The sequence below is a fragment of the Magnolia sinica genome, chromosome 13, assembly GCF_029962835.1.
Source record: "Magnolia sinica isolate HGM2019 chromosome 13, MsV1, whole genome shotgun sequence".
Lineage (NCBI taxonomy): Eukaryota > Viridiplantae > Streptophyta > Magnoliopsida > Magnoliales > Magnoliaceae > Magnolia > Magnolia sinica.
Window position 1 is genome coordinate 361,232 of NC_080585.1, and position 26,672 is coordinate 387,903.

General features: G+C 37.9%; 1 protein-coding gene across 1 annotated transcript; it reads left to right on the top strand.

Annotated features, from left to right (window-relative positions):
* The first annotated feature begins 2,160 nt into the window (after nucleotides 1-2,160).
* On the top strand, nucleotides 2,161-26,672 carry LOC131222300 (kinesin-like protein KIN-14I). Its single transcript, XM_058217323.1, has 23 exons — nucleotides 2,161-2,361; nucleotides 2,860-2,932; nucleotides 4,895-5,026; nucleotides 5,218-5,456; nucleotides 5,575-5,902; nucleotides 6,780-6,879; nucleotides 7,022-7,203; nucleotides 7,302-7,417; nucleotides 7,804-7,906; nucleotides 8,480-8,632; nucleotides 8,757-8,903; nucleotides 9,064-9,261; nucleotides 11,584-11,748; nucleotides 11,869-12,039; nucleotides 12,205-12,345; nucleotides 12,586-12,780; nucleotides 12,946-13,072; nucleotides 13,252-13,454; nucleotides 22,284-22,466; nucleotides 22,723-22,818; nucleotides 22,963-23,160; nucleotides 24,790-25,061; nucleotides 26,148-26,672. The coding sequence occupies exons 1-23, from the start codon at nucleotides 2,207-2,209 to the stop codon at nucleotides 26,338-26,340; spliced, it is 3,870 nt and encodes a 1,289-aa protein (XP_058073306.1). The 5' UTR covers nucleotides 2,161-2,206; the 3' UTR covers nucleotides 26,341-26,672.

The window sequence follows — 26,672 nt, forward strand, 5'->3', positions numbered from 1 at the left end:
ATTTACTTGATTTTTGGCCCATACTCTAAAATAATCTCGAAAAATGGGTGGGCAGTGTGGATATAGCTCACATATCATGGTGGGACCTACACAACTTGCTAAAATTGACTGAAATTAGTACGGACCAATGCAATTCCATCTAATCTAATTCCAGTTTTTCCATTCTTCCCAAACATAGAGTGGAATTGGCACGGACCCATATGAATCCCATCCCACCTAATCCCTTCTGATCCCACCGCCCAAACAGACCCTTAATATGAAGACTAATTGCAAATGGAGAAATGTTCGAGTAATAAACAGTAGAGGTAGACTGTGAGAGCATCCCAATCATGCAACACCGCAATGATTAAAATGGGGAGAAAACATGGATGGCTCACCGACAGAATCAATGAATCTGTGTAGGTGAACAAACGAGAGTGGATTGATCCAATTTTTGCATCATGTCATCTTTTTATGGTGCAGCGCAACTTTTGCACGGCTCTGATGTTTCATAAAAGTGATACAGTCCCAAAGAAGAAGCCATGCATCCCACGCTAGCTTTTCTCATTTAAAAAGTAGATGGGTAGATCTACTCATCTCAACAACAACCGTTGCACTTGTATCTCAACGGTCAAACCATTTTAACTGACATATATTTTGCCTCAAAATTAAAAACGAGCTGATCAATGCAAATTTTGCAATCTTCTCCATCCACGCCCATGGAGTGCCACTTTCCCATCACCCCCACAAAAGAGAAGGTAGATATCGAGGTGGGTCCCAGTTTGGGAAGAGAAGCGAGGGATTGAAGAAGGGTTCGCAGCACATGTGCAAAAGTGGCATGTATTTGTAATACCTGGGTCATTCATCCGGTGGTACACGACCATGAGCATACCTTGGACCAACAGTCAGGCTGGTTCACTCGTAATGTCGTCAGGGTTAGCCTGTACACGCGTAGCAACGTGATGAATGATCTGGATTCACTTCTTTTGTTCCGACCAAGCAGGCTCATGGAGGGAGGTGGAACCCAACTGTCGAACGGTCACAACATCGCCTGTGTGCCACCTGGAAGCGTATTCTGCTTATTGCCACTTCAATCTGTGCCGTCTGTCGTCATTCGTCTCGCCGCTCATGATACAAAATTCAAAAACTAAAGATACTGAACCACTACGCGCGCGCCTTCCTTATCATGAATCCGCGGATCTATGTATTCCTGCACTACAGGAGAGACTCTCGGGGTGCAAGGGCAGCTTCCGATATTAATGCAACAATCGAGGGTATTTCGAGAAGTTTGTTTTTTTTTTTAAATTTTTTTAAATGTTCTTCTTTTTCTTTTTCTTACAGCTTTCTTACTAGAGACGAACTTCCTGTGAATTTTTTAATCCTCGTGACTCTTTCTTTTTCTCTTATCTCCCTCCCTCTCCTCCTTTCTCTTTTAACGATAGAGCCCAACAGATCGCATTTCTTCGAGAAAAAGGGTTCCGAAGATCTGGACTCTTTCAGGTGGGGAAATTCCCTTCATATCCACATTTCATTTCCGTCTGCTGTTATCTCTCACTGTTGCATCCTTCTCTTGAATCGATCTCTCTTCTTTCTTCGACTACTATCCTTATTTTCATTCACTGCATTTCTACTCTTCTTCTTCTTCTTGTTCTGCTTTCTTTCTTTCTCTTTTTGCCTTTTTCGCATGGTTGAGGATTTGAAATCGACACTTCTTTTTACACATTGATAGGGTTTTCATTTAAGGATTACACTGTAATTTCCTTTCCTTATTTTTAAAATCTTTTGGGTGTTCGTTTTCTTCTTCTTCTTCTACTTATTATTATTATTATTTTTTTTTTCCGCTCAAGGTTTGGTGCTTTGGTTATGGATGTGATCCGGTTTGGCTGAAGGAGTAAAGATAGCAGCTTTCTCTCTCTGTCTCTCTCTGTCTCTCTGTCTCTCTCTCTCTGTCTGTCTGTCTTTCTCGCTCTCTATATTTTCTTGGGAAATGACGTTTGTTTGTTTGTTTTTTTTTTTTTTTTAAAAAATTTAATGTATACACCCATAGATTTTACTTCTATAAGGATGTGGATGTATTAAATAGAGTGGGTGATATCAGTTCTTTATTATTATTATTATTATTATTATTATTATTTGACCTTTTAGTGGAGGAATTAAATTTTGGTTTGTTTGGTTCATGTCTAGATTTTGAAAGAAGGATTGGTCTTCTGAGGGTGTGTCGACTGAAATGACAGTTGATACACCACCCATGGCGGCCCAGAGCGTCAGGGTGAATCGAACATCCCTGAGTTCCAGCAATGGCAGTACTACCCCTCTGCATAGTTCTGCTACGGTCTCCAATGGGGACGGTTATGAAAGTGATGGCTCCAACTTTGCTCCTCCGTAAGTTTTCCTTTCTCTCGATTGTTCTTCAAAAGTGCTGTTATTGTCATTTCTATTCTATGGGATTGGTTGGATTCGAACTGGATGGTGAATACCCCATTTTATCATATTTCAACAGTTTTGGTATTTATAGATGCATTTTATGTTTCAATCTACCATTAAAGGCAGTAGAACACATCCCAACTTTTTGTTTGGAAGAGTTTAGACATGCAAAATGGAAATGTACTTCCTCCTTGCATTGTGTCATTGTTTAGTGGCTGATTTGGGATGTTTTCTAACATAGATTGATACATTGTGACTCTGGTGACTCATATTTTTTGGGAAATGCTTCACTCATGGTCGCAAATCTTTGTATCCAACTCTCTGTTTGCTTTGTTCTTGAACTGATTAGGAGCACATTTTGTTGTTTCACTTGATTTTGTGCCCACTCTGAAGGGTTTGAGGTGCATTTTAAAGCAAAGTGCTTTACTGATAAATCTCGATTGTTGTCTTTTGCAGTACTCCAACAACCTTGTCGATGCATGTGTCACCAGAGCTGGCAGGTGCTATACCTTTGCTTGATAGATTCCAGGTGGGAATATTGGTTCTGTATTCCGGATCATAGTTTGTTATCTTCGTTGACCAATTTGTCTTGTTATTTGTTGGATTGTGGAGCATAATTTTGTAGCTGACATGCTTTATGCCTCAACTATGACGCAACCAGAACTGAAATGGATTGACTGCTAAGCTGAACACATACCTTTCAGATATTGAGGCCTTCAAAGATATTCTACAAACTTATAAATAGGTCCAAACAATGAGCAACACTTGCTAAAGAGAAATAAATCAACTAATGCTATAAAATAGAGCTACGCATGCTATAAAATCTCAAAATAACTTGGTCAATAAGCCGTGTTTTTGTTCACCTATGGCTGTATATTTATAGCTTTTACGTAAATTTATACTTAATATTGGCTCTCACAAGCATTTTCCTAAGCTATCTCTAAAGAAAGAACTGGAAAATTGCTAACATGAAGCCCATATCAATCATAACTCTGTGTTCCATGTGTATGAACTCCAATATAGAACCAGATGACTATTTTACTCTATATGGTTGGTACAAAAACCCTCTCTAAGCCTTATGGTTTTTATAAAACTCCGCATTCAATTTGAACTTCCGTGCCGGTGATATGAACTTTTGTATGGGAGCATTTTTCCCTAAAATCTCCAAAATAGATCAGCTGTAGGGGCCTCACTTATGATCGTATGGCTGTGTGCGCTGCACGATTGTTATACAGGCCACAAACTTGCATTTGACGATATATGGGAGCTGAAGTCTGCACCCAATTGGACAAGTGGACCCAACAATCCCATTGGTCCCTTATTTTTGAACATTTGATCGGATTTGTGACCTCCAGTTTAACATGATGCTTTCTTGGCCTTGATCTTCAATCAACTAAACTTCTTTGTGGCCTCTCATCAGATTTAGTCTTTAAGTCCTTTGTTTAGTTCACTTAATATTTAATTAGTTGTTATAGTTAGTTAGTGACTTATTGAATAAGTCTCCCTTTAGTATTTTCGTCAATTATTTGCAGGCCATTTTTCGGGTACCAAATGGTGTCCGGATGACACAAACTTATTATGTGGAAAGACCATTAGCATTGAGTTAGCTTTCAAATGGCCCTAAGATCATGCGATTCTAATATGGATTGAGTGAGCGATCAATTACAGAAGGGTTGTATGGTTGTAACAAGATTAAGGGATATTTTAGTCAATTTTAATCTTTTATTAAAATGGATTGTTTGGGTTAGAGTTAATGAATGGTTAGGATTATATTATTGATTTTTTTTTTTTTTTTGGGAAAAGCATATGTACATGGAAAGACTCTTTTATATTTCACCCCATGATCTAGAAGAGTTGTACTTCTGGCAAAGGAGCATCATACACCATAAAAAAGTGATACAATATCCATAAAGCAAGCAATAAGGAATTACACAAATGACTGGCCTATATACTCCTTAGCCAAATCGTATGCCTTCTCATTAGCCTTGGAGGGATACAAGAAGAAGAGACCCTAAAGAAGAAGATCTGTTTAAAAGAGAGTGAACCTCCATGCTGTGGTTCCACACAATCTCCAAAGGCGCATGAGATGGCATTCCTAGAATCACCCTCCGAATGATGGGCACTGGTGGAAAGACTGGTTGTGGGTGATTGCGTGTATCCGCAGGGATTAGTCTCACTTCAAAAAAGAGGTGGGGACACCCCGTGTCTTCAAAAAAAATAAAAAATAAAATTTCAACCCGGCTATCAAAATGGCCTTAATTTCCATTTCATTGGAAGCCCCTTATCCAACTGGGCCATAAAAGGCCTGCTTGATTCAACAGACATTCCATTGCTTGACTGGCATGTCTCATTGTTTCCACCAGCGGGAGCTGGGGACCAACTGATTTGGTGGTCTGTTGGGGCAACTTTCCCCATCGCCTTCACTGACATTTGCATTATCTCATATTTTGGCATTTTCTGGTCTCATTTGTATTTTATTGGTATTTTCTAGGTGGAGGGATTTTTGAGGTCCATGCAGAAGCAGATCCAATCTGCTGGGAAACGTGGGTTTTTCTCTAAAAGATCTGTGGGACCTCAAGTTAGAGAAAAATTCACTTTGGAGGATATGCTATGTTTCCAAAAGGTAACTTTGTCCATTTACAATGGTTATTTCAAGAAGAAAATTTGGTAAATGAGTTTTGCACTGTCATAAGGCATTAAGATGTTTAAGGAGAAAACTCTTTTAACGTTCTCAAGTTTCTTATGATCATGCTTCATGACTGCTCTTGTTTTTAATGCCATACTTATGTGCACGCTTTGCTGAATATTTGACAGGATCCGATTCCAACTTCGTTGCTTAAAATTAACAGTGACTTGGTAAGCCGTTCGATAAAATTCTTCCAGATCATTTTGAAGTACATGGGAGTTGATTCATCAGATAGAACAACTCCTTTGAGCTTAGAAGAGAGGATTGAGCTTGTTGGAAAACTTTATAAGCAAACTTTGAAGCATTCTGAACTTCGAGATGAGCTTTTTGCACAGATTTCAAAGCAAACACGCAATAATCCTGACAGGTACCCACATTCAGTTGGGGTTTTCAACAAATGTTAATTGACACTCCACTTCTTGTGCGTACTTCCTTGGCCTTTATTTCTTGATGAGAGTTTCCATGTTTGCTGCTTATTTCTGCAGGCAAAGCTTGATAAGAGCGTGGGAGCTAATGTATTTGTCTGCTTCTTCCATGCCTCCTAGCAAGGATATGGCCGGGTATTTGTCAGAATATGTTCACTATGTAGCTCATGGGGCCAATACTGATCCAGATGTACAAGTCCTTGCATTGAATACATGGGATGCTTTGAAGCGTTCCGTGAAGGCTGGACCTAGGTACACAATTCCTGGGCGTGAGGAAATTGAAGCTCTTTTGACTGGAAGAAAGCTCACAACCATAGTGTTTTTCTTGGATGAGACTTTTGAGGAAATTACATATGACATGTCAACAACTGTCGCAGATGCTGTCGAGGTATTTTCGAATGGCATTTCTCCCTTTTTCTTATTCTCTTGGTTCATGTTTCATTGGATAAATCCTCTACTAACCTTGTGTGTATTGCATGGTTATTCTCATTTATACATGTTAAATTGTATGGCCCTTTTCATATGTTGTCTGGATGGTTGCCTCTCATTCTTGTTGTCATGCATCAGACCAAGGTTTAAAATCTTGGTTTGTCTGGAGGGTGGTTTTGGGCAAGGCAAAAGGAAAGAAAGGGAAAAAGGAAAGGATATTGGAAATGACAAAATGGGAAAGAATGGGGAAGTTCATAAAAAATTCAACAGCGGCTATTCAAGATTTTTTAATGATTTTTTCTCTCAATTTTTATTTTCAATCTTTGATGTTTCTTTCTCAAATGACTTGTCTCTCCCTTTGATGATTTCAAGAATTATGGAGGAAAAAAAAGAAGAAAAAGTTAGAAAAGAAATAATTAAGGATTTGAAGAATATTTTACCTCAATCAGTTTGCACATCGTTGAACAATGAATAGAAGAATTCTGATCCACTGCAATCAGGTAGATATTTGTATTGTTATGTGGATAGTTTTTCTTTTCAAATAAAATTTATGTCGCCATTCGAATAGAAAAAAGAAGGATAGTTTCGCATGTATGAGTTCAAGTAATGCTGTCTCGCCCCCCCTACTGGAATTTTATCTGCCCTGTTGTTAAAATTTTATTCTTCGCCATTTCAATGTCAAATGGACAAAGCTTATTTGCATGATCTTTTACTTCCTTTTTTTCTTTCTTTCTTTCTTTCTTTCTTTTTTTTTTTTTTTTGGTTTTTTTTTTTTTTGTTTTTGTTTTTTTTTTTTTGGCGTCTATACTCTTTGATTGAAAACTTGTTTGCTTCAGGAACTTGCAGGGATCATTAAACTTTCTGCATACTCTAGTTTCAATTTATTTGAATGCCGGAAAGTTGTCACTGGTTCTAAATCCCCAGATCCTGGCAATGGTAATCATTTTAACACTCTCGAGTCTATTGGTTCTGCTAAAAATCATATGTAGGACAAGGAATTCAAGCTACTCTTTGCAAGATGACTATTTACAAAGTAGTCACTTATCAGCTCTTAACTATGTTTTTTCATGCCCCACAGAGGAATATATTGGGTTAGATGATAATAAATATATTGGGGATTTGCTGGCGGAATTTAAGGCAGCTAAAGATCGCAGCAAAGGAGAAATTTTGCATTGCAAACTTTCATTCAAAAAACGGCTGTTTCGGGAGTCAGATGAATCTATAACAGACCCAATGTTTATACAATTATCCTATGTTCAGGTATGTAATCCAAGGTTAATGTAGTGACGAGTTGGTAGAAGCTTCAGAGTTTTTGACTTGGTAGCTTCTGTTGGTAATTGTTGCTGTTTCTGTGGCAGTTGCAACATGATTACATCTGGGGGAATTATCCGGTTGGAAGGGATGATGCTGCACAACTGTCTGCATTGCAAATTTTGGCTGAGATTGGATTCATTGGGAGTCCTGAATCATGCACGTTAGTGATTTTGTAAACACTGATAGAACAGATGTATTTTTGAGAATGGGAAGGCTACTCATGGACACATGCGCCAATGTGGTTCAAGTATGCAAGATCTTGGTTGTTCATCAGGGAGGTCACCCCACATATATGCAGGCCATGCTTGTAAGTTGGTGGTGACCAATAAATTTTCGACCAATCATTTTCTTTGTATGCATCACATGATGAGCAAACTGGCCTAATTCTTGTGCTGGGCGCATAAACATTGGGCCTGATGAATGACCCAGTTGTCACGTGTGCTGTGTGCCTCTAATCCCATGCGGCAGCCTTGGCGGGGACTCTACATTCTTACCTTGTTAGTCTCTTCTTTCTCAAGCGTCTCTAATGGTGGGTTGATTTTGCAGTGACTGGACATCACTCCTTGAACGATTCTTACCTAGACAAATTGCTATTACACGGGCAAAGCGTGATTGGGAGCTAGACATTCTTTCTCGTTACCGTGTGATGGTATGCTTTCGACAACAAAATCTCATGGGTTTGCATAATTCTCGAAACTCTTAACCTTTTCTGTTCAGTTATTTTCAGCATCTACTCTGTTTAGTGAACATGGGTTGGAGTCTCATGAATGCATATGCTTGATCATTAAAAGAAAATCATATTTGAATTCCCTTTTGCAATATATTCCAGAATGCTATGTACCTTGGTCCCATTTTATTGATGGACTTTCTTATTATAAATTGAATGCATGGTTTCTTGGCCCGCTCCTAATTGATCCTAATTTACCTACCAGAGAGGTAAAGTAGCATTTATGTTTTTGAGCTAGGATGAGGGGCTTTTGTCGATCTCGAGTTTGCTTTTGTTTACTTCTATCTACTTTTGCTTTTTGGCTGGTTCCGAGGTTGGTCTCTGAGATTATTCTTTGGTTTTTTGTCTGCTAATGCATGCATTATCAGTTACCATTCTTGCTCTAGTACTTTGTCGAAACATTGCCAAAAAATATCAATAGAAACACAATGGTGAAATGCTCCTTCTGGATCCTTTTGTGATGCCCTCTTCTAATAAGTTTTGTTTCCAATACAGGAACATCTGTCGAAAGATGATGCAAGGCAGCAGTTTCTTCGAATCTTGAGAACTCTTCCTTATGGAAACGCGGTTTTCTTTAGCGTTCGGAAGATAGATGATCCCATAGGGCTCCTGCCTGGTCGGATCATTTTAGGCATCAATAAGCGTGGGGTGTGTTGAAATTCCTCTGATGTTTTCAGTATATCTTAGATATTTATGATTAAATCTTTAAAAAATTAGATATTATTTGTTGACCTGGTCATTAATGATGAACTCGATTACTCGATTGTTCTAGGTTCATTTTTTCCGCCCAGTTCCAAAAGAATACTTACATTCTGCTGAGCTAAGAGACATCATGCAATTTGGTAGCAGTAATACTGCTGTCTTTTTTAAGATGAGAGTTGCAGGTGGCCTTCACATATTCCAGTTTGAAACTAAGCAGGTCCTAACTCTGAAATGTCTCCTTTTATGTTTGTATTGCAATTGTTGAAATCTTCTTGCTATTATTTTTGGACTCAATGGGCTTTTCAGTTGGTGCAAATTTCTTGAATGATTGGTCCCATGATGCCTGCTAAACTATGAAAATTTTCATTATATTGCAGGGGGAGGAAATTTGTGTTGCTCTTCAAACACATATCAATGATGTAATGCTGCGCAGATACTCAAAGGCGCGCTCTGCTGCTACTGGCTCTACGCAGGGAGATTTTTCTCAGATTAAGTCTCCGAGTCTGGATGTCTATGAAAAGCGTGTGAAGGAGTTGTCTAAAGCTGTTGAAGAATCTCAAAAGAATGCAGATACGGTATGCTATATGTATTGCTTATCATGAAGATGTTACAGAAGCAAGTTAATACCTTACTCTTTTCGTAAATTGAGTAAACACGTGATCATCCTTAGGAACTCAATTCTAATGTCACATGATTTTAAATTATTGCAAAATAAAAATGCATTATGCAGAAGTTCCAAATTGAATTTTCATCATTCCAATATCACATGATTTTTAATTACATTAACAAATTGTTTGGCAGCATTGTTTGTGGTTGGATTTTGGAACTTTGGATTTGAAATCCAAAGCTAGGCTATGAAAACATGTTTGACACCTTGGATTTTGAATCCTGATAGGATTCAAAATCCTCGAAAGTCCCCAATTTAAAATCCTCTTGAAAAGCTGGCATGCAAAATCCGTGGATTGAAAATACACTCCGGTGGTTATTTTTCAAACAGCTGAATCCTTCTCTATTTAAGAGAGCAGTTGTACGCCCTCACCTCCACAGCAGCAGCAACAGCTGTGCGTGTGCGTGCGTGCGTGTGCATGCAGAAGATGATTCTTTTTGTTTATTTAATATACTAAGGTTGCATATAACACTTGGCACGCAGGTGGTCAGAAACTGTACATGTGGCATACGTTAGTTGAAGATAAACCTACAAAATTACAGCATCCACCATTGCTAATTCAGAAAGTCTCAAGATCATAATGGTTGAACAATCCTAACCTCTAATTTGTGGAACTTGATTGTGGAAACAGGACCTTTCGGATATTTTTCATCTTATTGTAAGTAGGCAGTTTCTAAGTAATTTTCTAATTGCATGTGTATCATCCATCACAAACCAGAGTGTCAAAGTTGTTCTAATAAGTAACACTCTGCACTGTTCCCTCTGGTGTGGCACACCTGTGTTTAGATTAGCCTGATTAATGGGCTCACCATTCATCATGGACAAATGCATCTTTTGAATGGATTTGATTACCTATACAAGAACAATGTGGGCCTCAAAGTTAATTTTGATTGTTTTTAATGTGGGCGTCCTGTCTCAAGTGTTCCCTCAGGTGTGTGGTCCACCTGACTTTCGGACTGTCCTCATTTTTGGGTTGCCCATTCATCATGAACAAATGCATCTTTGGAATTGATTGGATGGCCTATACCGAACAAGGTGGGCACCACAATTTCTGTGGGCTGTTTTTAATGGTAGGCGTCCAAACTGTTACCTCTGGTGTGGCCCACCTGAGTTTTGGATTGGCCTGATTTTTGGCAGCCAAGGAGAACATGGGAGGGCATATATGGTAGACGTGTTCAATGTCATTTTCAGTTGGTTCTTCTATACTTTTGTAGAATAAACTTATTTTACAATCAAGCGCAAAAAGTTATTCACCGTGTAAAGGTTATTTACCTGCTATTCATCTTGCCTAATCACCCATTCACTTGCTCATTCAATCACCCAAAAGTCAGGCCTATCCAATCATTATGTGGGCCACACCATAGAAAACAAATGACAAACTACCCAAAAATTTGTGGTTTTTGCTTGAATTATGAAATCAGTGGACTATTTCGTGGGCCACCCGATGCGTGGAATTGCCCCATTTTCAGGCCAATGCTATCTTACAATGGGCTCAATATAATGATTCTCACGTGTGTATCATGCTGGAGTATTTGAGACGACTTACCTCATCAAATTTGCTATCTTGTGAATATACATATTATAATTCATGGATTACTCATTGAAATCCAGGCTGCCAAATACGGTTTCTAGATTCCACAGGATTGCAAATCCAAGCCGCCAAACACACCAACCATTGAGCAGATGTGATGACCCCTAGGACAGCATCAACACAATCAGGTTTACCCGATTCCCCGATTCCAAGCCGCTAAACACACCTGATGGAATGGAAATCTCAGGATTGAAAATCCTGGATTTGGATTCTCAAGTCAAATCCAAATCCATCTGCAAATTCCTTAGATATATAAATTGGACTAAATATGTCATGTCGAGGGGTTATTTCTTATTGCTATCATGCTGTCTTGTTCTAGGTGAATTCTCTTTTATGTTGTCATTGTCATTAGGCAATTAATTATCTATGTATCCTTTTTTTTTTTTGGTTTTGTTTTTTTGTTTTTGTTTTTGTAACTTGCATCATTCCTAAATACAATCCAAACTTACCTTGTATGTTTAGTTGAATATCTAAGAGGTGTAGATTTCCTAGCTCTAGTTCATTTGTCATTGGCCCCACACTAGCATTCACTTCAGCACACTGAATCCATTCACTTTTGGTAGGACCGTAGGAGACACATGTTTCAATCTTTTGGCATGGTTGAGGCAATTGACATGTAAGCCATTCTATGTTTTGTAGTTATTGGATGAATTGCGTCAGAAGCAAAAGGAAGAAGTAGAAATGCAGGAGGAATTGGAAGGGCTGAAAGATTCCTTGCAATCTGAGAAACAAAACTTGAACGAAGTCATTTGTGATCGTGATAAACTCAGAGCGCTATGTGATGAGAAAGATTCTTCTTTACAGGCAAGTTTGGTCTCTCAGCTGTTAGGCAGAGGCTTGCTGGCAAATCATCTTTCACATTGCTATTTCTTACCTTGATTAACTTTTATTTTCATATTTTTGTAATTCTTATTGTTGTATCAGGCTGCACTGCTGGATAAGAGTAACCTGGAAGCTACAATAGCAAACCTGAGCAATCAACTCAATTCCTTGGAAAACAATGCAAAAACGGAGAATTTACTTGGATCTAGTTGCCATGATGGAGAATCTGCACTGGTCTGGGGAAGATCACGGAACACTAGTTCTGATTCCCAGGTAATCTTGATCCCGGAGAATGGTGTGCTAACCTTTTGACTTTCTATTTTACTACATAGTTATTTGCACAATTTGTTGACTTTTGACATTAGAAGGCTATGGATGTTGATCTTGTATCTTGCCATGTTTTGTGGTTTCTGTACTAATTATGTCCTTTATGTTAAGGCATTGAAGAAGCTCCAAGAGGACTTGAAGGCTCGTACGGAGGAGCTGTATGCAGTAGAAGAAACTGTTAAGAAACTGACTAATGAAAAGTTATTATTAGAACAAAAAGTTTTTAGGCTTGAGAAGAAGAAAATCGAAGAGGTATTAGATAATTTTGACATGCCTTTGTTTTATTTGTTAACGTCCACAACAATCACACTCTTCATTTGGTTGATCAAAGTTGTGAGGTGATTTATTTGAAATTGAATAGAATATCAAGTCTACTTATCGAATCTTCTGGGTTTATTTATCAGCAAATTTGGCTTAAGCTGCTGTAATAAAACCTATATCGGCATTTGAGGGAAGGTGTTTGCTCATACCTGTTTTGACATTAAAATGCAGGTTGAAATTCTTGAAAGAAAATTTGAACAAGAACGTAAAACATCTAAGCTGCGAATTTTGGAATTGGAAAAGAAACTGGAAGGGATTACGCAAGACTTGGCTGTTGCTGAGTCAACTCTTACAATGAGGAACACGGAGTTGGATACATTGCAAAATAGCTTAAGGGAATTAGAAGAATTACGAGAAATGAAAGAGGTTTCTTTCATTATTTAAACTTAGTCTATTCTATTGTGAACTGTTTGAATGCTTGTTTTTTTAACTTTTCGATATTGTTTTGCAAATCTTTTTCTCTTCATTCGCATAAAGAAAGCTTTAAGTTTTTTTTTATTTTAAGCTAAGAAATTACATACTTGATATCAGGATATTGATAGAAAGAATGAACAAACTGCTGCAATTTTGAAGAAGCAAGGTGCACAATTGGTCGAACTAGAAGCACTCTACAAGGAAGAACAAGTCTTGAGGAAGCGATATTTCAATACCATAGAAGGTTGACATATATAGTGTTAATTTCTTGATATATCAATAAAATTCTACATCCTTTCTTCATTGGCATGCCATTTCCTATCAATTTCATTAGAAGTTGGTTGTCTTTTTTTTTTTTTCTTTTCTTTTTCTTTCCTTCAAATCTATGTGATTTAGTTGTTCTTTTGTTGTCACTTTATACAGATATGAAGGGCAAGATCAGAGTATATTGTCGTTTGCGGCCTCTTAGTGAAAAGGAGATTGGTGAGAAAGAGAGGATGGTTCTTACAAATCTTGATGAGTTCACCGTTGAACATACTTGGAAGGATGATAAGCTGAAGCAACACCTTTATGATCGTGTTTTTGACAGTACTGCTTCTCAAGATGATGTTTTTGCAGATACAAAGGTAAATTGAGTGCAACCATTCATTGGAAGTGATGAATAATTTTCTGAAAATCTTTTACTGTTTATCATTCCATCATTCATTGACACTAATTTGATATTTTATCTGTTCATACAAATTATATTTATTTATTCTTTTAGCTGATTCTTGAGTGGCTCGGCTAGTGGGAGGACTTTCTTTTATTCTCGAGGAGACTTCTTTTCCTCCATCATTCCCTTATTTCTTGCTTAGCTAGCTGGCTAGCTAGTCCAATCCCCTCTTCTCTTGTAATATTCATCCAACTGAATATCAGCATCGGCATGCTCTTCACGGGGGATCATCCTATCCATGCACTCAAACAACCCCCTTTTTATCTCAGGGTGTGTAGAGAACTTATTTGAGTACCGTATTTGAGGATTATGATTTTTTAAATAAAAAGTCAATAGCCAGAAAGCAAGCAATAGACAATTACAAAGCATACCGAGACGTAATTGAGAGAGGACACTCACTGAGAGCCTTAATATTTGAGGCCCAATCCATTTACATCCAATTTAGTCCTATTACAAAACTCCTAAGCTAGCCCACTTCAATTGTGAAAACATCGACCATTCCTCTCACCACAAGGCCCAGATGCCTGCTGATAATGAGAGCTTCCAAAGCATCATCCCTTTCTTCCCAACCCCACCTTGCCAAGAAGAAAATAGACTCAATAGATCCCAACATCACCCACTGCACATCAAAGGTCACCAATAACCTCTCCCACGTCTCACCATCAAAGGGGCAATATAAAAAAAGATGATTGGCAGACTAAGCATCTTGCATGCATGGCATATAAACATTAGTAATGACTTATGTGATTTAGGGCCCACGGGGGAGGTCTCGTGTTCGAGACTCCTCATCAAAGGTAATTAATGCGCATTTCACACCGTGCTCGAGTGGGGTAGCCCATGAGATGTGAGGACACACTCGGGATGGGGGGCCCACGTGATTTGGGGCCCACGAAAGGAGTTCGGCCGATGTCCTAAACTCATGAGATGTGGGGCCTGGATTATGAGATAAAGGGATTAATTTGCCATACTTTAACGATTCGAGCTTTTAGAGCAAGTGGTTAATTGTCTGCATCAAATTGGTATCGAGCCAAAAAATAAGTTTTTGATCATCATGAGCCGCAATAATGCAGGGGCATTTTCACACTGGGCTCGAGTGGGGTCGCCTGTGGATGTAGGGGCACACTCGAGGTGAGTGAGCCATGTGATTTGGGGCCCACGAGGGAGGTCTCGTGTTCGAGACTCCTCACCAGGGGTGATTAATGCGCGTTTCACACCGGGCTCGAGTGGGGTAGCCCGTGGGATGCGGGAACACACTCGGGGTGGGCGGCCTTTGTGATTTGAGGCCCACGAAGGAGGTTCGGCCGAGGTCCTAACCCATGCGATGTGTGCTTGGGCTATGAGATAAAGTGATTAATTCACCATACTCTAACAGTTCGAGCTTTTAAAGCAAAGGTTATCAATCGTTGACACACTCTTTTATTGCCCACCATGTTGCTCCAGCTCCTAAAACGATCGCACTGAGAAGAACCCTGATGCTGACTTCTTCCAACGGATGGAATGATGATGGGTGGGCGGCTTCGTAAGACCAAACTTCGCTACTCGAGCTGTGGAGGATAATAGGACCATGTTGCTCCAGCTCCATGTGAAAAGATCGCATTGAGAAGAACCCCGTTGCTAACTTTTTCCAGCAAGATGAAATCATGTGGGATAGGGGATTGGGATGTTCCTGCAAAATAGACAACAACGAGGCTAAGACTTCGATTTCGTTATCTCTCAAGTTTCTTCTAAAAGTTGGAATATTAAGTTAGTAGGGTCATTTATGTAAATATGATATTAGTGGGCTTATTTGCAAATATTGTATAAAGTGGGATATTATGATGTAATAAAGGAAAAAGAACTACATATATATTGAATAAGATAAACTTGTACACCCACACGTACGGGTCATGGTTTTGGCTAGCACCCTACACTAAACAAGCTGTCCCAGCCAGTGTTTTAAATAGCGGTAGCGTGTTGCGTAGCGTTCAACCCTCCGTATCGTGTAGCGTAAGCTGCACAATACTTCTATTTTTTAATTTTAAAAATATATATATATATGATAAATATTAAATAGTAAGAAAAAAGCAAAATATAAATGTCACATTCTTCAAAATAAAAATCCCAAAGTTAAGAGCATTAAGTACAATACAAATGTCACATTCCTCAAAATCAACATCTCAAATTCTCAATAATTAGTCTCTAGACTCTAGTGTCTAAACTCTAAAGGTCATCTATATCTAATAGGTCATCGTCGTTGTCGTCATCCATATTCACTTCGTCACCAGGTCTAGGCCTTTCATCATCAGCATCAGCATCTACATCTGCATGTACATCATCCACACCATGAACACTCGTTCCTATATCTCCTTCCTCTCTTATAGGAGTAAGAAATCTTCCCATGGGACCACCTACACATTTTTTTTTAAAAAAAAAAGGAGAAGAAAAAAAAGAAAAAAAGAGATTCATTGATCTTCTACTTTCTTTGTTAAAAATGTTCATGTAACTTAGTTTATAACTATAAACACTTACTTAAAGTAGTTGCCTTCCTTTTCTTTGAGGAAGGTGGGAGGCAAACTCCTTCAGAAATATTAGATGTTGATGGTGCATTGTTGTCAACTGGATCATCAGACTCCGGAATAGTTGTAATGATACTAATATCAAAAGCCATATTTTAATCTTCGAGCCACGATGGATCAGTTGGGAGAACAAGGCCTTTTTTCTCAGCAATCCATTCATCATCTGATTCAATGTGGTCCACCAATATTGGATCCATTGCCGCCCTTCTCTTCATGCTTCTTTCTCTCAGTTTCATATTATACATCACATATACTAGAGAGTTGAGTTTTTGTTGCTCTAGCCGATTTCTCTTCTTTGTGTGGATCTGATCATGTGATGATCAATGTCAGCCAATTATCAAAGACTTGCTAATCTACTAAATAAAAATTAGCCAATTTAGAATATTGAATGGTACAAAAGTCACCTGCTCAAAAGTACTCCAATTTCTCTCACAGCCAGAAGCACCGCATGTGAGGCTTAAAACTCGTACTGCAAACTTCGTAAGCTGTGGAGTTCTATCTCCAAAGCGTTCCCACCAATCAGCTACATAAATTAGTTATAATTTATAAATTAATTAAATACTTTCACCAATTATAAAAATATAATTTACATAATAATGAAAATATCAAAATATAAAATTATAAATTACCTAGGGAATGCTTTGTCATGGTTTCGAGTGCAAGGTGAGAGCCAAAATCCCCTCTTCTCTTGTCATATTCATCCAACTGAATATCAGCATCAGCATGCTCTTCATGGGGGATCATCCTATCCATGCACTCAAACAACCCCCTTTTTATCTCAGGGTGTGTAGAGAACTTATTTGAGTACCGTATTTGAGGATTCAGATAGTACCCGGTTGCATGTAGAGGACGATGAAGCTGAGGAGTCCATCTTTCATCTATTTTGTTCCAAATTGGAACATTTCTCTTTTTTACATCATTGCAATTAAATGCAATCTTCTCCTTCGCTGAGTCCATCAATTCATAAATGAACCCCATTGCTGGCCTCTCTTCCGAATCTACTTCTCCTAAAATGCTTACCAATGGCATGGTGCTCTTAACACATGAGGCAACATGAGGCCAAAAGTTCGGATCAAACATTATAATAGCCTGTACCTTTATTCCTTCAGGTTTTTTAGCCCAAGAACATGAGCACCATTGTTCCGATGCAAACATGGCTATAAGATTATTCTTTTGCTTGTAAATACTTCGAAGGGTGAGGTATGATGTTGCAAAGCGTGTTACTGCCGGCCATAGAAGCTCATGGTTATTTGTGAAGTTTCTCATCATGCTCAATACAATTCCATGCCCAGAAATGAGCTTGGTCACTGTCCTTGCCTTTTCAAGCGTTTCAGAATATATTTCCATTTTTCCAATATCCTCCAACATCAGATCTATGCAATGTGCAGCACACGGAGTCCAATATATCCTTTTCCTCTTATCCATCAACTTCTTCCCAACACTTACATAGCTTGAATGGTTATCTGTGATAACTTGGACTACATTTTCTTCCCCAATTTCTTCCACAATTTCATCAAGATATTTGAATAACAAATTCCCATCTTTTATTGAATCTGAAGCATCAATAGACTTGTAAACATTGTTCCGATCGGATAATTAATTAAAAAATTAATGATGCTTCTATTCTTTCCATCCGTCCAACCATCAGACATAATTGAACATCCATAAGTTTTCCAGGAAGCTTTTTATGCTTTCATTAAACTATCAGTATTAGCAAGCTCCTCTTTTAGTATCCATGTTCTCATCTCATGCATGGATGGTGACTTCAATCCTGGTCCAAACTTGCTAATAGCCTTACACAATGCTAAAAAGTATTGCACGGGTTGAATGACAAAGCATTCCCAAAAAAAAATCTTCCTAGCACCCTGCATACTTCTTTTCTTTCTTCCTTCTTCCACCTTGAATTCAATGTGGATCGACGTTGCTCACTACTAACAAATTGATCCATAGGACCCCTTGCTCTTGCCATTGGTTGATTACTAGAAGATCCACTACCAAGTTGGCTGCCAATGAAAGCATCATTACCCATACTAGCGCTATCACTTGCAGAGCCAGAACCAGAAAGATATGTCGATCCCCCTCTCCCAATATCTCGAAACACCTCATTTCTTTTATTTTTTCCATCATGATATTTCTTTAAAGCCTTTCTACACTCCTCCTTGGCTTCTTCCGTCACTTTTGGGCATGACTTTATCCTATTGTGGGTTCCGGCCAAATCATGCTTTAGGCGAGTTACGCCTCCCGTACATCTTTGACCGCAAAATTTGCATAGCACATAATTTCTATGAGATTGTCCAAGTGGATTATCAGCCACATATTTCCATGCAAAATCTCTCTTTTTCTTCAAATATTCTTCTCTCTTTAGTTCACTACGTGACCCAAAAAAAAAAAAAACATGTCACAGATAAATCAGTGAATCACAAAAATAAACATATGCACACCACTTACACTCATACGCATACCACATTGGGCCCACCAAAAAAAAAATGCAAATCCACCCCTTCACGCACCTCAGTGGGCCACACAATAGAAAATAATGCACATCCCACCCCTTCACGCACCTCAATGGGCCCCATGTGTGCCACACCATAGAAAATAATGCACGTTTCACCCCTTCACGCACCTTAGTGGGGCCCACGTGGGCCATACCACAGAAAAAAAGTATAAAGAACAACAATCCGACAGTAACTAGCATTTTAAAAGGGGAAAAAATGAGGAAAAAATTGAAAATACCAAGTTATTTTCATTGAACATCGAAAAAATTCAAAAAAAGAGGAAGGAGCATACCTATTTTTGTCTCGAGATGAGATTGAATCGCTGAAAACTGTAAATATTGAAGCTCCATAGCAATCGGTTTGCCTCTGGAAGTAGTTTTTCCAACTCACGATTGAAAAGTGGGGAGAGGAGCAACGTCAAGAGCGTCGGTTTGCTCTTGGCAGCTGACTTTCAACCACAACATTGAAGGGTGGGGAGAGAAGCAGCGTCGGCAGCGTTGGATTGGCTCTGTGAGAAGATTTTGGGTCTCCAAATGGAAGGGTGGGGAGAGCATCTGCGTCGGCTGCTGCGGTTTGGGGGTGAAAGTCCTTTAGAATTAGGTTTTTTGTTTTTTAACTTAAGTTTAGCTTGTGGTGTCAGTTCTTCACCATTGTTTCCTGCACTGAAAAAAAAAAAATATAAATCCAAACAGGTAGCGTACGCTACCTGTGCTACACGCTACATATTCGTAGAGTACGCTACAACCCCTGTAGCGCACGCTACAGGGGAAAAACACTATTTGTAACGCTACGTAGCGAAATCGCTACGCTACGCTACGTAGCGTACGCTACTGCTACGCTACGGGCGGTACTGAAAACACTGATCCAAACTAAGATAAGCAAGCTTCGGAAAGGAAGAGGACAAGGGCTGATCACCTATTCAGGAATCAACGCAAAATCTAATTCTTTTCCCTTCTCCCACCAAGAATTTCATTCTTTCAAAAACCGAAACAACAGTTTTATTTATACCATTTATTCAAAAAAAAAAATTGTTTATTCCATCTCTCTCTCTAAAAAAAAGTTCTGTTTATACCTTTTGATAGGAGTATTTTTTAATCCACCAACCCACCAGGGTGGTTCCATACTTTGGCAGCTATTACAGCTTTCCATAAGTTGCTCTCCTCCCTAGGAGTGCTTCATTAACAAAATCAAGGTGTCTAATACCTGCCTCCCCTTGAGAGAATGGAAGGCAAACCTCTTTCCAACTCAAGAGGTGGAAATTTTTTCTCGTTAGTAGTGTTCGGAATATTGGTATCGCTTTACGTATTGCAACTTTAGGATATAGATACATATTAGTTATTGAATGGGTTATATCATTTGTATCAAGTAATTTGTTGCGCTTTTTGGGAAACATGGGAAACTATTTGGAAATTGGTTGAATTTTTGAATGAAACTTCAGGGATTGTTAAAAAAGACCTTAATACACACTTTTAAATCATAAAATCTCAAATAAAAGTGTACATAATAGGTTTAGAAACAAAAGAGACCTTAATATACACATTATTATTATTATTATTATTTTTTTTGAAATTTGAAAAGAAGTTAACAAATCAGTATATCAGAACTCATGCATGCTTGATTTCATGTTTCGAGTGCAATATTGCAAGCAATTTGGGAGAAATTGGAGAAATTTTGAATTTTTCCCAAATCGGGCCACCACTCAAATATCAAAATCGAAGGTTGAAATCCTTAATTTTCCATGTAAAACATGAAGAATTAATGATTTCTTATGATTTCATACTCATTTTATATGATTTAAACAAAAATAAATGAATCGAAATGGAAAATATCTCACCAATTGAGAAACGACCCCAAATATGAGAATATGATGATTTCGGTTGAAATTTTCATTTTTCTCCCAAATCCTTGTGCAAGATAGACCGAAATCTACCCATGAGGTACTTGGAAGAAATTTGAGGGAAAAAGGGGAAAATTGCATTTTAGGAGGTTTTTGAAGCAAAAGGGTCGATTCCTGTGGGATATCAAATATATATATATAAAGCAAAAAAAAAAAAAAAAACACGATATTGTTAAAATATCGCCGATACGTTGTGATATCATGCGATTTATTGCGCGATACTCAGGAATCCACCTATTCCAACGAGTTTCCAGGGGGGTTTCGTGCCGCTGAGGTGCGATATCGATAATATTGGCCGATATTATCGATATTGCAAACACTGCTCATTATGCAAAAGGAAATCCCTCCTAAGCTTGTCTATTCTAGCCAACACCGATTTAGGACATTGAAGTACAGACAAAGTAAACCGGAAGGTTAGACAAGAAAGCCTTGATTAAAGTTAATTTGCCTCCAAGGGACATGAGTTTAACTTTCTGAGAGGATAGCCTATTTTCTGGCCTTTCTATAATTCTATCCCAAAGAAATAGCGGAGGCTTACCAACACATAATGGAAGACCAAGATAGGAAGTGGGGAGATAGCCTGCCTTGCATCCAAAGATATTGGCCAAAAGGGAGGATTCATCCGATGATAGATTAATCCCAAAAAGCTCACATTTCAGTTTATTTACTTTCAGACCAGATATTACCTCAAGGCTCTAACCAACAAATCAACATGCTCGAAAAGTCAATCATATGATCCTCCACTTCACAGAAAAGCAGGGTATCATATGTTGGTTATTTTTTCTTTTGTTTTTTTATATTTCCTTCCTCCCATCCTTTTCTTTTGGTTGGTTGGCAAGTGGATGTAGCTTGGGTTGGATGACTAACTGCAAGTTGATGGGATGACATGTGAGCTGACTTTCTTTCTTAGCCCAATTTGGATAGTTATTTGTTGGTTGGCTAGTAGATAGGAGGGTTGTTAGGATAGCTTATCTTCTTTGATTTTCTTTTGTTCTATGTTTCGATTTTCTTTTTCTCTCCTCCGCCGCCCACCCCCCCCACATTATTGCTTAAGTTTCATAGGTTTGACATATTTGGACTGGTTGAGTACATATGCATGCCAATAAGTAGGATAGCTTATTCATTGTGTTTTGTTTCCAATTCATTGTTTTGGAGTGTTTTCAAAAGCTAAACTTGTAAAGATCTAAACTTTTGAAAGAATTTAGAGAAATTACCCTTTTGAAACTTAAAAACGCGTAAATATATTTGTTCATTTCACATTGAATAAATTTTTTTTTTTTTTTTTTTCTGATGCAAAGTAACTTGAAGGATGTTTCTTGAATAATTTAAAGTCAGATTCTTTGAAAGAATTTCACCAAAATGCCATTTTCAAAATGCCCATTGCACTATTTCTAAAAATATGTTAGCCTGAACCGTTATTCAATTTCCAATGTAAACCAATCTATATTTTTGTGTTTAAATGAAAATTAAGTTTCAAGGTTTTTCTTCGTTAAATACCTGTGATATAATTGGAGACTCGATGCCTTGAAGTGCTGAGCCAGTCAGTCAAAAGCCTTGTTAAAAGAGAAGAGTTGATGTTAGGTTGTAGAACTTTCACTAACAATCATTTGTGTTCTTGTTACTAGTATGATTAAGAAAACAAGATTCATAAAAGTTGATCCTAAATAAGTGAGTAGGGCTATGATTATGATGATGATGAATCTTTGGCCCGTTCATCCTTACCATTTCTGTTTTGTAGTTACGGAACATGCTTTTTTCATACGAAGGCTGTTTAATTTTAATTGCATTTTTTGCAGTATCTAGTGCAATCAGCTGTTGATGGATATAATGTGTGCATATTTGCATATGGTCAAACTGGTTCTGGAAAGACATTCACAATATATGGGTCTGAAAGTAATCCAGGACTTACCCCTAGAGCAACTGCTGAGCTTTTCAAGATTTTAAAGCGTGACAGCAATAAATTTTCTTTCTCATTAAAGGTAATTCTTGTAAACTGGGTACCAGCATTTTGGAAATTGTGTATTTTATGCTTCTTAACTTTCTCTATGTTGATGAATCTTTCTAATTGTCTATGGAAAATAATCAATTAGAATGAGTCTTCATGATTTACAGCTGAAGGACCCTCACTTCCTTCTTTGATGCTTGCTTAAATGTTTCATGACCATTAAACTTTAGTTTCAAAGCTAGTTCATTTATATTTCATGAGGAATTGACATTGTTTTTGAAACAATGCAGGCTTATATGGTGGAATTGTATCAAGATACTCTAGTAGATCTTCTATTACCAAAGAATGCAAAACATTTGAAATTAGAAATAAAGAAAGATCAAAAGGTAATTTCCTCTTGTACAATAAGTGCTTGGATTTATTTACTTTTTTACATTCTAGAAATGTGAGAAAAATGTAGGTTTTGGTTTTTATTATTATTATTATTGTTTTTTACCATGCATCTTTGACTATTTGTTTTCTCCTAATAGGGGATGGTAACAGTGGAGAATGCAACCGTTGTACCCATTTCAAGCTATGAGGATTTGAGACTTATTATCTTGAGAGGGTCTGAGCGACGACATACTTCTGGCACTCAAATGAATGAAGAAAGTTCTAGATCACATTTGATACTTTCAATTGTTATTGAGAGCACCAACCTTCAAACACAATCTCTTGCTAGAGGAAAGGTTAGACATTACCCATCATGCCATTGATTAGTTCTTTCATACGAGGTGCACAATTTTTTTAGCTATGTTGTTCTCACCAATGTTTGAAATATCGGTATTGCATTGCATATCGCATCATTGGGATACAGATACATATCGGTTATCGCATGAGATATATCGTTTGTATCGGGTAATTTATCAGACTTTTTGGGAAATATGGGGAAACATTGGGGAAATGGTTGAATTTTTTAATGAAACTTCAGGGATTGTTAAAAAATGACCTTAATACACACTTTTAAATCATAACATCTTAAAGCAAGAAGTGCACGTAATAGGTTTCCTTTGCATAGGGTCCTAGGCTATGCGTTGTCTGACTGAACTAATGCAATTATATTCAATTTGAATGCATAACATTTAGAGTGTATGTGATGATCATTTCATCACACACTCCTAAATACTTCGAAATTAGTCTTAATTGATAGTTGATTGAAGGGAAATTTTGAAAATTTATTATTATTAATTTTTAATTAAAAATGATTTTTATTTTCCGAAAATTGACGAGGACTTAACAAATCAGTAGATCAACCCTCATACATGCTTGATTTCATGTTTGGAGTGCAACATTGCAAGCAATTTGGGAGAAATTGGGAAAAATTTGAATTTTCCCAAATCGGATCACTTCGAAATAAGTGTATGTGATGATCATTTCATCAAATACTCCTAAATACTTCAAAATTAGTCTAAATTGACAGTTGGTTGAAGGAAAATTTAGAACAAAACATGGAGAACATGAAGAACCAATGGATATCGAAATCAAAGCTCCAACTCCATGATTTTTCATACAAAACATGATGAACCAATGGATTTGTAACTATTTGACATTGATTTAACATAATTTTAACAAAAAAAAGGGGATCAGAAATTGAAAGTGCTCACCGGATCGAACATGTGGGATATATCGGCACTACCTATGTGTTTCGTATCGCACAGGTGGGATACAAGATATATCGTGGGATATATCAGCCAATATTGTCGATATTTAAAACATTGGTTCTCACAATATTAGATAGAAATAATGACACTATTGCCACTGCTCCCAACTGAATGTATGCATTGGGCCATCTCTATTACAAGGGAGCTATTTGATCCACATTTCATGAAATTGTGGAATTATGCACCATTTTATCTATTACTGTCCCAGCTAGTAGTGCATTACTCTAGGTGGATGCATTGGCAATTTGTGGCACTCTACCTAAGCTTTGGCTCCAACTTAGATGCCTTCTCGAGTGTGACGGAACCTCAATTACTAGAATGGGAGGAGACAGGGCCAGCTATTAAGTTCAAAGTAAACTATTTTAGGAATAAGTGTCTCACCATATGTCCATAAATACAATCAGGTATGCGCTATAACACTTGCACAAACTGTTATGCAGTTGCCAATGAAAAACTATTGAGCAGTCCATTGCAATGGTGAGCCGGTTGTCTGATGTCTTGCTGGCCGGCGTCTTTTTGCTAGATGCGAATTTTATGCTTTATTACTTTTTAGACGCAATCAGTGGTAACACAACTCCATATTATAAAAGACATACACGCATACCTAAACACATGCACACACTCTTTCTTAACTAACTAGTATCTTCTGTTTGCCAGCTTAGTTTTGTGGATCTTGCTGGTTCAGAAAGGGTGAAAAAATCGGGTTCTGCGGGACACCAACTAAAAGAAGCGCAAAGCATCAATAAGTCACTTTCAGCCCTTGGAGACGTAATTAGTGCTCTATCTTCTGACGGACAACATATACCCTACAGGAACCACAAGTTGACAATGCTCATGAGTGACTCCCTTGGTGGCAATGCTAAGACTCTTATGTTTGTGAACGTCTCTCCTGCTGAGTCAAACTTGGATGAGACTCACAATTCTCTAATGTATGTACTCTTTTCTTTCTTCCTTTCCTTTTATATTCTGTCATGAAAACATAGTGGCAGATGTGACTCAAAGCAGGTTGGTAAGTAGAGTCACTTGGTGTGGTAAAAGACCGTCCAGTTGCAAAATAATTCCGAGAAAAGTCAACTTCTCAAGCTTGGCTTGTTGACCAAACATGGCTCAGCTTTGGTTGTGCATGGCCTATCTATTATGCTACTTATTCTGAAGTTCGAAAGAAATTGACTCAGATACTGTAATTTGATTTCCCAACTTGACTTGGCCAAGGGAATAGAGATTTCTGTCTGAAATGAACCTGGATGATTTTTTCACAGAATTGTGTTTTGGACTGGCACTCAGGTACCAACCATCTAACATTGACTCAGATGAGTTCTGATTCAATCGTTGAGCTTCACGTGTTGTACATCATATCTTCTATCCATTATGTACTTCTCTAAATGTACCGTTTAGGATCTCAAAATATTGCGTGAATCTTTCTCCTAATTCACTTGAAATGATTGGCTTGTCACTTGGTTAGAATAGTTGTCAATCGCATCTATATAATGACTATATTGTGTTTGGAAGATTTCCCTTAAAACTTATTTTCTTCTCTTGTTTTCAGTATTATTTGTATTGATTTACATAGTAAAGCATTTCTATTAGAGGCCAAGCTTACTCTACAATGCAGTTTGTGGGGCCCATTGTTATGTGTGTATGACATCCAATTGGTCCATCATGTGCGTCCCAGCGTTCCTCCTTTGAGCCTAAAAGTCAGCTCAGTCCACAACACACGGACCATGCTATGTAACATCATGCTAAAAACCTGTAAAATCAAGTGTTGTGGCCCTACACACTGCCTTGTAGAACTAACCTATTCTACAAAAGTTGTAGAGAATCCAACCTCTTTCGATTAATCCAGATATTTTGATTTTGCATCTTTTGCTGTCAGGGCTAATGTTTGAATATAATAACGATGTATGTTTTGGATCTTACATGGTCACAGTTGCTGATAACCTTGTATGTCTGTGGCACTAGTGTTTGTCTAAGCTACGTTATTGACCCTCACGAAGTCGTTTCTCATGTTGTTTCAGGTATGCATCGAGAGTGCGCTCGATTGTAAATGATCCAAGCAAGAACATCTCATCAAAGGAAGTCGCCCGTCTAAAGAAGTTGGTTGCATACTACAAGGAACAGGCCGGCAAGAAAGGTGAGGATGAAGATCTGGAAGAGATAAGGGAAGAACGTCCACCGAAAGAGAGAACAGATGCCCGTCATTCAATGTAATTATATTGTTGAAGGTAACGGACATCTATCCGGCATTGTAAAAATGAAGTTCTCGGCATCTCTCTAGAGGATTTTACCACGAGTTTTATTCGTTCATGGGCGTGCACGCTGCATCAAAGATTCAAGAACTTCACTAACATGGGTTTTGATTCTGTGTTCTTAACAGATGGTTGAGAACCTGATGGATCATATTGTTTTATAGGATGTAGTCTTTTTTACTGCAGCCTATGGTGGGTGTTGGTTGAGAATATTTACATCAATGTTGTATAGTAAAAAGAGATACTGTTCATTGCCATGTTTTATATATAGCCAGTTTATTATTCATTCTCTTA